The 12,967-nt window shown below is 40.0% G+C and overlaps 2 protein-coding genes across 3 annotated transcripts; one reads left to right on the top strand and one right to left on the bottom strand.

The window, feature by feature from the left end:
- Positions 1-21: 21 nt before the first annotated feature.
- Positions 22-1,417, top strand: LOC135350070 (beta-1,3-galactosyltransferase 6-like). The gene is made up of 3 exons (XM_064548779.1): positions 22-260; positions 320-503; positions 568-1,417. Exons 1-3 carry the CDS (start codon positions 92-94, stop codon positions 1,280-1,282), a joined length of 1,068 nt encoding a protein of 355 aa, XP_064404849.1. The 5' UTR covers positions 22-91; the 3' UTR covers positions 1,283-1,417.
- On the bottom strand, positions 1,373-12,967 carry LOC135350063 (ceramide glucosyltransferase-B-like). Of its 2 annotated transcripts, XM_064548767.1 has the most exons (14): positions 12,838-12,967; positions 12,463-12,590; positions 10,605-10,677; positions 10,482-10,550; positions 10,221-10,326; positions 8,287-8,388; positions 8,158-8,225; positions 8,059-8,106; positions 7,814-7,928; positions 7,383-7,446; positions 7,245-7,331; positions 7,011-7,197; positions 5,105-6,684; positions 4,908-5,017 (listed from the first exon to the last, which is right to left on the bottom strand). In XM_064548767.1, the coding sequence occupies exons 2-13, from the start codon at positions 12,561-12,563 to the stop codon at positions 6,502-6,504; spliced, it is 1,203 nt and encodes a 400-aa protein (XP_064404837.1). In that variant the 5' UTR covers positions 12,564-12,590; positions 12,838-12,967; the 3' UTR covers positions 4,908-5,017; positions 5,105-6,501. The 2 variants fall into 2 exon arrangements, with proteins under 2 accessions (XP_064404838.1, XP_064404837.1); XM_064548768.1 differs by lacking the exons at positions 7,011-7,197; positions 7,245-7,331; positions 7,383-7,446; ... (7 more) ...; positions 12,463-12,590; positions 12,838-12,967 and adding exons at positions 1,373-1,602; positions 1,750-1,936; positions 1,991-2,077; ... (6 more) ...; positions 3,616-3,684; positions 3,733-3,805 and having other exon boundaries at positions 4,909-5,017; positions 5,105-5,266.

Raw genomic sequence — 12,967 nt, 5'->3', positions numbered from 1 at the left:
TCATTTTTGGGGGTGTGGATAATTCAGCTGTATTACATAAAATAATTATTATATTGTGTATATACCTCACTGCTCAATCAAAAGATTTTACATGTTGACTACAAAGATTAAGCTACTATTCATCTACTTTAGAATGGTTATGCTGAAAAAGTTCAAGATATGTGCTACTAGAAGCAGAAGATTAGCTTTTGTAGTGGTTGGTGTGGTGGTGTTCTTTGTGCTCTCTGTTCACCTGTTGTTGAACAGACATTACAAAATAAGTGAGTACTGCTATGATTTTGTTGTACTTACATATCACTTATATCGTTTGTACACACAGAGTATCATACACCTGCTACATGCATTGCTAAAGACTGCACACTGCAAACACCACTACTGTACAAGGATCTACCTCCACAGCTATTGCTAATACTAATTCATTCTGGAGCAAAAAGACAGAGTTTACGGAACATCATCAGAAAAACGTGGATATCTGACTTGAAGAAGGATGTTATTGAGTATAGGTGAGCAGTAAAGTGTCACTTTAGATTCAATGTTTTATACATGTACGTACCTTCTCGTGATCAGATTTGTGGTAGGTGTTTCAAATGTAGCAAAGGATGTGTTGGAGAAGATTACAGAAGAATCTGAGAAGCATGGTGATATGATGTTGCTGCCTGATGTGACCGACTCAAAAGCAACTCTGTCTCGAAGAACGCTAGACAGTTTTTCTTCAGCAGTGGCAAATTTCCGGTTTACTTACGCCCTGAAGTGCGACGAGGACTCAGTTGTGGATGTGCCTAGAATAGCAACAGAGCTATATCAGAGACAAAGAACTGATAGGTTATACTGGGGCTACTTTTCAGGAGCAAAATTTCTTATGAAAATTGGTCCGTATACAGAAACTCACTGGTACATTTGTGAAAAGTATACACCGATCGCAGCGGGAGGTGGATACATACTCTCGAGGGATCTAGCTGAACTGTTGTCAATTAACAAAGACTTGGTCACTTGGTATGTCGCTGAAGATGCTACAGTGTCGGCTATGTTAACTCCCTACAATATTGAGAGGAAGCACGACACTCGCTTGAATACTCCTGGATGGCCGAATCGTGGTTGTAAAGAACCTTACCTAATTACTCATAAAATAGGCGCTGATCAGATACCTATCCTGTATAAGTCACTGACTAGCGTCGGTAGTTTATGCTCGTCAAGAACTGAGTGGCACTTTTTTATGGGTTATCTGTACAATTGGACTACTTTACCTAGTAGCTGTTGTAGTATTAACCATTCACTGCCTTAGGGTTAATTGTCTCTTAACATGTGTGTTTACATCATTCTATCATTCATTGCTGTCAAATAGGCGCCCGTGCACTTGTTACTTAAACCATAATAATGATTGACAGTATATAAGAAATATCAACATTAAAATGAAATGACTTATACTGTTTCTGGAATTGAATCATTTATTCTAACCGCCTTTCCCCATAACAATAGTCTGTATCTCTTTCCTCCCCAAGTTACTTCTCTACCGACCAGCCCTGACAAGAAACACCAGTAGGTGGTTGACTCTCTGTACAACCAGGCTAGGAACACCAGCCACAAAGAACCAAGAGTGCCATTCTGCAGAATACAATTAGTTTCGCAAACTTATTGTTTTAAAGTGTACGAGGCATTGTTAGGCATTACAATTGAACAATGATAATTATTACACAAAGGACTTTCCTCAAAAGACATGACTGCATGTACACTCACATGTAGCTAACTTACTGAAACTATTTTTAGGAGGACCATATCAGAGAGAAACCAGATGATGACATAGGAAATTAAGAAGACGAGAAAGCTGAAACCCAAGAACTTTGCACTGAGTGCTCCTAAGAGAGAAATGCAAAAACACTCTGAGAATGGTTCTAGAAGGCTGGGAAATGGTAGCATGGCTACTCGAAGCCTGGTCCACCTACATTGAATGGGAAACACGCATGAAATGCTACCCACTCTTAAAGAGTTGTACCTTGTAACACGTGCTCGGTACAATGCAGCTGACTTAGTTCCTTGGTTCAGTAAAGCCAATTTGGTGCTCAGAGATAACTCCCAACCTCTATAAAAACATAAACGCAACATTGAAGGCAAGCCTGATATACAAAAGCTTACCTTTCAAGCATAGCTCTCCCCAAGAAATTGTCCTCAGCAAGAGTGTCACCAAATGCTTGCAAACCTACATGAACTCTCGTCACTGATATTGACAAGGAACATAGTACTTTATGTATATGTACCCAAACCAAAGCGCCTTAAATGGTTACCTTTAGCACTGAAAGAACAGGGGCCTGTTAGATAATAAGGTCCAAATGCCCTGGCAACCTAGCTAGTGTACGCATGTATATATATATATTTTGTGGAATTCCTCACCTCCTGCTTCCCCCAGAGAATGCTTACTCATGAGCAAAGATGCACCACAGAGGCAGTTCTGTTTGAGCAGAACACTGAGTAGGTAGATTCTGGAGAGCTGAGTGCCAAAGTACACCTGGGGGCGACAACTTACACGAGGCATTCAAAGCAATTTGCTCACTTTATCTAGATAACCAGCAAATCCTTCAAAATCACACACAAAAGGCATCTATTAAAAACAAACAATTATTTTCAGTCTCAGATAATGTTCACCTACTTGATGTACTATGGCGACCTTTGGGTTACCAATGTGAGACATCATTTCTGTTAGGTTGTCTGGAGGGGCTGTATAGATTAGTTGTGTGCATGCATGGTCATATAACTGAGCAGATCACATGCATTGTATGCCCCTCAATTCCCACATTCTGTCGTTATTAATCCATACTACTTGTACATAACTCACTGTAAATGGTACTATCACTGAACCAGATCAGGGGATACTGACTACTCTTGTAGCCTGGCATCATGTTGCAGATCTTCGGATTGGGGCCAACATCTTCACCACCTAGAGAGAAAGCGTTATTATATCTCTGCCCCAGTCAAGCACTCCACACACAAAATGAAGGTATATACAATCATGTCGGATGTGGCTAACCTTGGAATACCTTGACATCAACAGTAGGATACTTTGCTCTCAGTTCACTGATGATTGGAAGACTGGGACCATCTTTCTCTTCCCCAACACACAGCAAGAGTTCAAACTGTTAAAAACAAATTATGGTACTAAAAATCCTATGGTGCAAAATTCCTCAGTTTTGCGCTCAAATAGTACTAAGTGCACAGTGTGAAGTTTATGGGGTTTTATTTACAGAAATCATGCTGGTGGAAACAGAAGTTTTTAATGTCTCAAGATTGTAGTATGAATTTCCTGTCAATGAATATAGAAAAAAGGGGAGGATCAAAGAGATCAAAGTGCCCAATGGCTTCTCACTGTTGTTAAAAAAGGGAAGGATCTGTAAAGATATCATATTTTCCAATGGCGGCTCTTTCTCGCTATTTTAGTTACATGTACCGGTACTATAATTACGTAATAGCTAGTGCTTTAATGGGAGTATTTAACTTATAAATTCTGCAACAGCCTTCAACGTTATCTCATGAACGAAGATTTAGTTTGCAAATCTACAAATCAAAACCATGGAAATGCAGCTATATATACACGATGCCAAAATTGTTGCTACACAATTTACTCACTTTTGGATAATCCAATTTGAAAAAGGTTTCCAAATTTTCCTTTAGGTTTCGATCATACCCGTAGAGTGGCTGATTATAAGAATAGAAAATGGAATTGTATGGATAACACTATATTACCTTGATGATAGAAACACCTTGTGATTCATAGAGCTTGTTGGATAATTCTTTTTTTGAATGTAGCTTTCTTTTCCTGGAGTGAATGAATAATAGTCACTGTGACTCTTCACATGCGAAGTCACAAGAGTCTCCATGCATGCACTGATTGCACGTATACAAACCAATTCTAAATCCTCTCCAAACACAAAGCGCACACGGCTATATACTGTCAACAGTGGAACATACTCTACTTCTCTACAATACCAACACAATGCACGAAAGGCCTCACAATAATTATAATCGTAGAAGCTTATATATACCGGCCTATTAGGCCACATAAATGGTTCGTTCTCATCCTGCTTCCTTCCTGTTTTGAATGCGGCGGCAGTTAAATTATGACTCGATTCCTGAGAATGAACTGCAGGAGAGCACTATATAGCTATTACTAGCGGTAGGCTCCGCCCCACAACAAAGTCGCGTGATTCGCATAACTCAAAAACGTTGCAATGTGGGATGGTACACATAATTATATATGTGAAATGAAATGTTCGCAATAAAGCCTGCTTGGGGCAAACCTACTTGCGCAATTTACATTTATCTAGAGAGCATGTGCACGGTTTCTGTCAGGCGACTGCATCAATCTCTCTGTGGACAATGGGTATTGCACAAACTATTCTACAGGAAGGTTAGGGTTGAGCTGTTTGCAGGGAGCTATATTACTCAATTACACATAAGAAAATCTTTTTTTGGTGGCTGTAAGGTGATAATTATATGATGGATTAAGTGAGTCACACTCTGTTTTAACTAAAATTATTGTCTCTTCGATCTGTAAAAGATACAAGAGATAAGGAGCATTACACAGCAAAAAACCAAAACTGAACAAGTTGTCATTGAGAAGAACTATGGAGTACGACTAGCTGTGACAATTTTTGTGCTAGCTTTTTTCAAAATAATAGGCTTTTTTGCAGTAATTTTAATTTTAGAGTGATCAGGGCATACAATCTTGAGATAGGCGTGACCATCCTCTCCATCCATCCATCTAATCAGTACATGCACCTGCCTACCATGCAGTTTCATGCTCCAAAATTTCTTTGAGTGTTGAATTCACAAAAATTGGGGAGGGCGTGGCCAGACTAGCCTTACGGTACGGCACAATGAATCCTTAGACTTGTTCACTTGCTCTAGCTCTGTACTCACCCATAGATAATGACTATCCAGTGCAAGCAGATGTATATAAGACTCCAAGATAGCAAACAGATAGATATTATGAAGAATGCAGTACGAAAAGAATCCATCTCTCTTGATACTGCATGTGACCAAAATTAATATTATATATAAATATCTATAACAACACTTTAAGACTTGTAGATCTATAATACAGTATAGACTATACCTTGATTTAGTCAGTTTATTATTCAACTCTGTCGTAAAGCAGGCGCTAGGCAGAGAACTTCATGGACTATCACTCAGTGCAGTATTCAATCAATAAAACCACTGAAACCAATCAGTGGTAAAAAAAGCAGCAAGCTGGGTGTGGTGTAGCCAGACTGGAAACCACTCCCCTTCTCTCTGGGAGAAGGGGAGTGGTCTCTGGTTTTGCTGACAATTGTAAAATTACTGAGTGGAGTGACCCCTACCCAACCTCTCTGATCGACATACCTACCAGATCCCTGACCAGATCCAGACAGACAGACCCTGAGGAAATGGAAACCAGTCTATAGGCTAGCAGATACATTTCTTGAGGGGTGCAAAAAGTTCCTTGGGTAGGAGTAGCATTAAACTCGTTTGTACCGGGTATAAGCTTATACCATGTCCATGAAGAGTGTCTAGCTGTACGCAAGAAAGCAGTATGAACAAAAATACACCCAACAACACAGGTGAACCTTATCCCCGACAATTATGAAAGTGCACGCATAAGTGTATGCATCCCTCTCGTGTCAGGATCAAGCATTCACTGATGCCCAACATACGTATCAGCAAGTGCACACTTTGTATCGTTAGATTTATTCTGCAATAATTAATGATTTAATAATAGTCTTTAGAGGCCTAAGGACTGGGAGAGCATGTTTTCACAGACAACAACTCCAGTGCTTTTGTTCCAGTGTAGGCCTTGACCAAATTTGTTAGCAAAATGTTGAGCAAAATGTTGAGCAAAATAGGGACTTGAGCTCAACGTGAGCATCTATGTCCAGGGTTGAGCTCCACCTAACTAACTTTCACACTAGCCTTGAACGTATGGCAAGCTACAAAGTTACCAAACGGTTACCCCGGGGTGAGGTAAGGGACCGTATCTTGGAGTAAGCTCATCCCAAGGTGATGGGTAAGTTTGCGTAGGAGTGACCCAGGGTAAGCTCGTACGTGTTCTAAATATTAGTTAGACACTGTTTTGGAGGTGTCTATGGGATTTAGAAGCTCAAAAGTACTGATTTAGTATCTCGAGAGTAATGCAATGCCTGAGGGCTTGTAAATCACATGGACACCACAAAACAGTGTCTACAACGGGATACTAAGCCTATACAACATTAATGTTTACATGTATACAGTAATATGACCTGTACATGTACTTCTAAAACCTGCCTATACGTCATATGACTAGGCTGAATAGCTATAAAATTGCGTGGTGTTTCATAAATCTATAAAGTGCCATTCAGACATAGATAAATAAATAACATAAGTACATAGCACACTGGCTTACAACTTTACAAAACTGGCTTACAACTTTACAAAACTGACCTGAGGATTCAAAATTAATGATGGTGATACCATGTTCTAGTTTAATAAACTATTCGGCTATACTGTTTGAGCAGTACTGACATTTATTCTAGCTGTTTTTCCCCCTGGCAACAGTCTGTATCTCTTTCCTCCCCAAGTCACTTCTCTACTGACCCATCCTAACAAAAAATACCAGTAGGCGGTTGACTCTCTGTACAACCAGGCTAGGAACATCAGCCACAGGGAACCAAGATTTCCATTCTAGAATAAAACAATAACGAAAATGTTAAGTATAATAAATATGTAAATAAAACGTCTAATTAAGGCGCCACTCTAATCTTAGCACCAACTTCAACAGTCTTTGTTCTAATTGGGTGCCAAATGAAGCCAGAATGTAAACTTCACCTTTAGGTGACAATGAGGGCACTTGACTCACACACACACACACACACACACACACATTAAGCGTCACTCTAAATGAGGCACCGTTAAGGCTATGTATTTTTCTCCGTTCTATTTGTGCGCCAAAGCAAATTATTTGTTGTGATGCCTTAGATTAGACACATTTACGGTACTTGTGCACTTACCGAAAGCACGTGAAGATAGACCAAATCTGAGAGAAACCAAATTGTGATGAACAAGGCAATGAAAGATAAGAAGCTGAACCCAAAGGATTTAGAATAAAAACCTAGAATGAGAGCGTTAGGAAGACACTCTGTGATTGGCTCCAGCATAAAAAATAATGGTGACATGTTTGCTCGTAATTTGGTCCATCTGGGGGGGAGGGGGTGAGCAGGATAATCAACACAAAATTATAGTACCTTATAATCCGTTCTCGAAACAACACAGTTGAGGGAGCTCCACTATTTTGTACTGCTAACTTAGTGCTCAGAGCAAGCTTATAACCGCTGTACAATGAAATTTGAATATACGTATAATCGATGTAGTTCATTAAATACCTCTTCCCCAGAGCTTGTCCTATAACGTCGTCTTCTGCAAGATATTCGCCAAAAGCTTTTAAACCTATAGCCAAAATCTGTGTATTAGATATAGCACCTAGATTCTGTTCACACGGTGGGCCATAAAAACTAGCTACGTACATGTCTGTACTTCATGAGATGTGGATACATACATAATTAATAACACATTAAGTTTGAGGTTGTTAGTTGGAGAGAACAATCACTTAATTGTTTACAACTAACACACTTGGGGCGGACATCCATCTAAAAGTGTACTAGGAAAAAGTGACAATAGTTACATGTAGCAGGTAATTTTTGAAGGTCTAATTTTTCGTGAATTGGGTATTTTTGTGAATTTCGTGGTTGAAATCTGCGAATTATTGGGTCTAAAAGTCCCGCAATACTGTATGCACATAATTATACCAACTAACCTCCAACTTTTTCCAAAGCATCCTTTTTCAATAACCAGGACATGCCAACGATATGATTTAGGTTTAATAAATCTCCGATGAGATACATTCGTGCAAATTGGGTCCCAAAGTACGCCTGCAAGTACATGGGAGGAGGGTCAGGACATGTTTAGGATCTCTACGTACCTCAAAACAGGCTGAAATACTACAGTCATGAGCAATAGATGTGTGAATATAATAATTATTGTGGAGTCAAACGAGCTCACTTTGTCAAGGTATCCAGCAAATCCTTCCACATGACTCACAAATGGCATCTGTGAGGGAGGAAACAATTTTGCAACATCATGTAACATCACCACGCGTACCTGATGCACTAAGGCGACGTTTAGGTCACCGATGTGAGACATCATTTCTGTTAGGTTGTCTGGAGAGGCTGTATAAATGAATGGGCCAACATAATGTACGTGTTGTCAATATGGGTTGGGCTCTCTCACTATGAATCCTGCTATCACTGAACCACATCAGGGGATACTGAGCGTCCCTGTAGCCTGGCATCATGTTACATATCTTCGGATTGGGACCAACATCCTCACCACCTATATACAGGGAATACAGCCATAAACAAAATATTGTAACACTCGTGTAAGCTAGAGCAGCGGTCCTCACTAGTATCATCGCTGTTCACATACCAGGAAGCATGTCTACGTCACCACCCAGGCACCATAGCTATAATATGTACAAGATCTAAGGGTACATTTACATTGGTGCAAAAAGCGGGAAATGATAGCTGCTAAAAGGATACAAAGTCTATAAAATTAATGGCTGCTTGAACCAGCAGCTCTTTTCACGATAGTTAGCGCTAAATACTAAGTAGGGTAGCAACACTCCATGGAAAAGTTTTGCTATACGCACTGTTCTGAAAAGGCTACAATGGCATTCCGAGAACGAAGCATTATTTTGCACAAATTGCTATCCAAAAAGCCTATAGAAACTCTTGCCTTGAGCATTGAACAGCTGTAGCAGTCCACACACACACACACACACACACACACACACACACACACACACACACACACACACACACACACACACACACACACACACACACACACACACACACACACACACACACACACACACACACACACACACACACACACACACACACACACACACACACACACACACACACACACACACACACACACACACACACACACACACACACACACACACACACACACACACACACACACACACACACACACACACACACACACACACACACACACACACACACACACACACACACACACACACACACACACACACACACACACACACACACACACACACACACACACACACACACACACACACACACACACACACACACACACACACACACACACACACACACACACACACACACACACACACACACACACACACACACACACACACACACACACACACACACACACACACACACACACACACACACACACACACACACACAATCGTACACCTCGCTGCGCATGCGTAGATGGGCGTGCCCGTCCCCAGCCATAAAATGGGGGGACAGGTTTCAGCCTTATCTAGCATTCGTTCTGCTGTTCCCGTACTAACTATGAATATAGTTAATATTAGCCGCGCCTCTAACCACAGAGCTCAGCTTGCTGCAGAGAAGGGGAGGAGCTGGGAAGCCAAGGAATGCATTATGTAAGAACTATACAATCTGATCTGATCGGTGCTAAAATGTATTACGTAAGCAGTCTGCAATCTGATTGGTGCTGCATGATTTTCTGCAGCAGAACGAATGCTAGATAGGGCTGAAACCCGTCCCCCCCTTTTATGGCTGGGGACGGGCACGCCCATCTAGCGCATGCGCACACGAGGCATAATAATAATTATTGGCTCTGCATGTACAGACCAGCATAAACTACGAGGTTCATGTACTGAATGATGCATGGGTGAAGCTGGAGTCTATAGGGCCAGGTTGGTATTACCTATTATGCTATTCTTTTATGCTAAAGTTAACAGCCTATTATTCTTTTCAAATCACCTATTATTATTCCTCCAAAGCACAACGTAGACCCCATGTCATCGCACAAATACATGCCACATGACTCTATCTATTAATTACTATAATACAGAATGCCAAGAAGAAAATTAACCACCAGTACTTCAATCAGGCTTAAAAATGTGTATACATGTACTATAATTCGTACTGACCTGTACTTCCAAAACCTGCCAATTATTGTTATAGAGGTGCCTATTATATATTCCAGCATAATTCTCACCCAAAAAATGTGCCTATTATGATCAAAATTAGGCCTTACCAACCCCTAAGCTGGACTATATAAAAGTACATGACGTTTACAAGCAGCAAGCATTCAGTGACCTACTATTAAATATCCAAACTAACCTTGGAATACCTTGACATCGACAGCAGGATACTTTGCTCTCAGTTCAGTGATGAGTGGAAGACTTGGTCCATTGATTTTCTCCCCAACACACAGCAATAGTTCAAACTGTACAGTTATATAATTAAAAATATGCAAACAACGTACTCTCCCAAAAGGCAGTGCTTACTATAGTCAACATGTACATGCAGTCATGCAATGTATATACATAACAAACATAACAAACAATAGATGATTGTGGGAAGTTTTTGTTTTCTGTTTACCTTTGGGTAGTTCAATTCAAAAAAGCTTTCCAGGTTATCATTCATGTTCGAATCATATCCAAAGAGTGGCTGAAAGAAATAAGTTACAATTACAAAAAAAAGATTATACACACATAATTATACCTTGATGATTGAAACACCCTGCGACTGGAGAAACTTGTTGCTTAACTCTTTCTTTGCTTTTAGTTTTAGTTTCCTACAGAAATCAAAATGTCATAGAACTAGATCCACATCTTTTTTTTCTTCTCATAGTCTACTGTTTTCAGCTAGGTATTCACAATAATTATTACGATCTTGCCAACACGTGATTAATAACTGAACAAAGAGTCAAGGAGCTACCGATGCATTAAAGTGCATGCATTTCTGCCTCAGTTTGTATATTCTGATTGGTCAATGGAATTCTAGCGCGTGTGTAATAAGAGTACACTCGGACACTATATTTCTCTGAGGAAGATTTTAAAGATATAATCAACCACAGAATGCAATTCTCAAGAAATTGACCAAAGTCATTTATTTTCCTTGCCAATGTACTCTTCCTCATGAGCCAAATAGTGGACAAGGGTCCTGATCCCGAAGTGTCCACTTACGAGGGCTTAATTGCTATTTATACAGTACATAAAGGGAAGGAGAGTTGAGTGCAAGTACAATTAGCTGACAAACCCACAAGAAATGTGCAACAGCAACACTCCTCTGATATCATTCGTAAGTACTGAATTTCACAACTACCGTATATGGAGATATTTGGTCAAACCACAGGGATTGAATTGTAGAGTGATACCGTCTGAACGTTTTAAGGGATCGTTTTTCCATGAGTGATGTGACCAAATCCTTATAACGACGTTATATATGTAGGTAGTATGTTTGCAGGGAAGGGTCTAGAGATTGTTCAAGGGTGGGGAACTAAGGTAGCATGCTGAGAAATAAACTTCTGCATTTCATGATTGGTGATGTCACCCATGCTGATTTAAACACTAAACACTGACACAGCAAGAATTATAGGCGTGGTCACTGAATCTTTTGTACTACTGCTAAGCAGTGCTAGCTGGTAGATTAATTATAGATATAGGTACTAAAAGTGGAAGGGGGGAGTGATCCCTGTATTCCCTACCCCTGGATCCACCCCTGATCCGTATATAGTATGGCAATATCAGCAGTAGTGATGGTAGCCGCAGTAGCATTGATAGCAGTGGAATATAGTGTCAGTAGCACTGGTAATAGCAGCAGTAGCTATGGTAGCAGCATTAGCAATGGTAGTGGCAGTAGAATTGATAGCAGTGTCAGTAGCACTGGTAGCAGCAGTAGCGATAGTAGCACTATAGTATTACTGCCTCCACAATGCTGCTCCCACCAGTGCTACTGATAGTGTACATTGATACAGGTCTACTATTATATATTAGAACAGGGTTGACTTGAATAGAGACCACAGATTTAGTAGAGACACAGAGATGCCAACTTCAGATATTAGTTTTCAAAAGAATAATGATGCAGTTGCTAGGTTGGCTGTTTATATAGGTTGACTGTTGCTAAGCTAGTGCATTTCTAGTAGCCAATAGGTTTTGGGATCTAAATCAGTTAGAACATGTGTATTCGGTATCTATGGTTATAGTGTCCCTCATCCCTCGGGCTAAAGCCCTCGAGCTTTGGGACACTATAACACATAGATACCTCTTGCCCATGTTCTAACTATAACATAAAATGTCATAATTAGACTAGGTATAGTGTAATTCGTACAACAATAATAATTATAATGTAGTAATTCAAAGTTCCAATGTTTCGAGGGAGAGGGTGTGCGAGTCCACTATTACGTTTAATAAGATTATGTAAAGCTGTAATCTGGATTTGGTTGCATGGATGTATGGAGAAACAAAGCCTAGAATTGTGGTAGACTTGATATACGTAGCCTTCAATAATCGTGGACTATAATAGGAGTGGCTCAGGCTAGCATATCATACGTGATTGTGTGCCATTTGTTAACACTCACCATGAGATGATAACCATCCAGCGTAAGCAGAGGTAAGAAAAGTTATAGATCACAAATATATAAAATAATGCATTCACAACGTAGTCGAGCACTCCATCCATTTGTCTCTTCACAGCCTACTCGCAGTACTACATAATTGTGGGAAAAAAAACTAATTATTGTGGTCACCTGGTAGATGTAAATACAAATTTATATATGTAGACCTAGATATTATACAAAAAAGCTAATTTTCCTTTTAGATTTACTTTTTAGTCTAAGAGACTATATCTAGTCGCTATAGCTAGCTAGCCACCTCATTTGATATTCAGACGTAATAATATCCCTAGGCCCTCCAACTCTTTAGCATTTTCATATAATTATTTATGGGAGCCTCACCTCTAGCATGCACTGCTCAGATATCCAGATCTCCTTAGCTTTAGACAACTGGTTTCGCCCAACTATATCTAGATCTACGTATGTTTGCCACTAGCACTTCAGTTGGGGGCGATGTTAGAAGCGGGCAACG

This window comes from Halichondria panicea, chromosome 16 (genome assembly GCF_963675165.1).
Source record: "Halichondria panicea chromosome 16, odHalPani1.1, whole genome shotgun sequence".
Classification (NCBI taxonomy): domain Eukaryota; kingdom Metazoa; phylum Porifera; class Demospongiae; order Suberitida; family Halichondriidae; genus Halichondria; species Halichondria panicea.
Note: the sequence above shows the minus strand (reverse complement) of the source record. Positions and strands in the feature narration are given on the sequence as shown.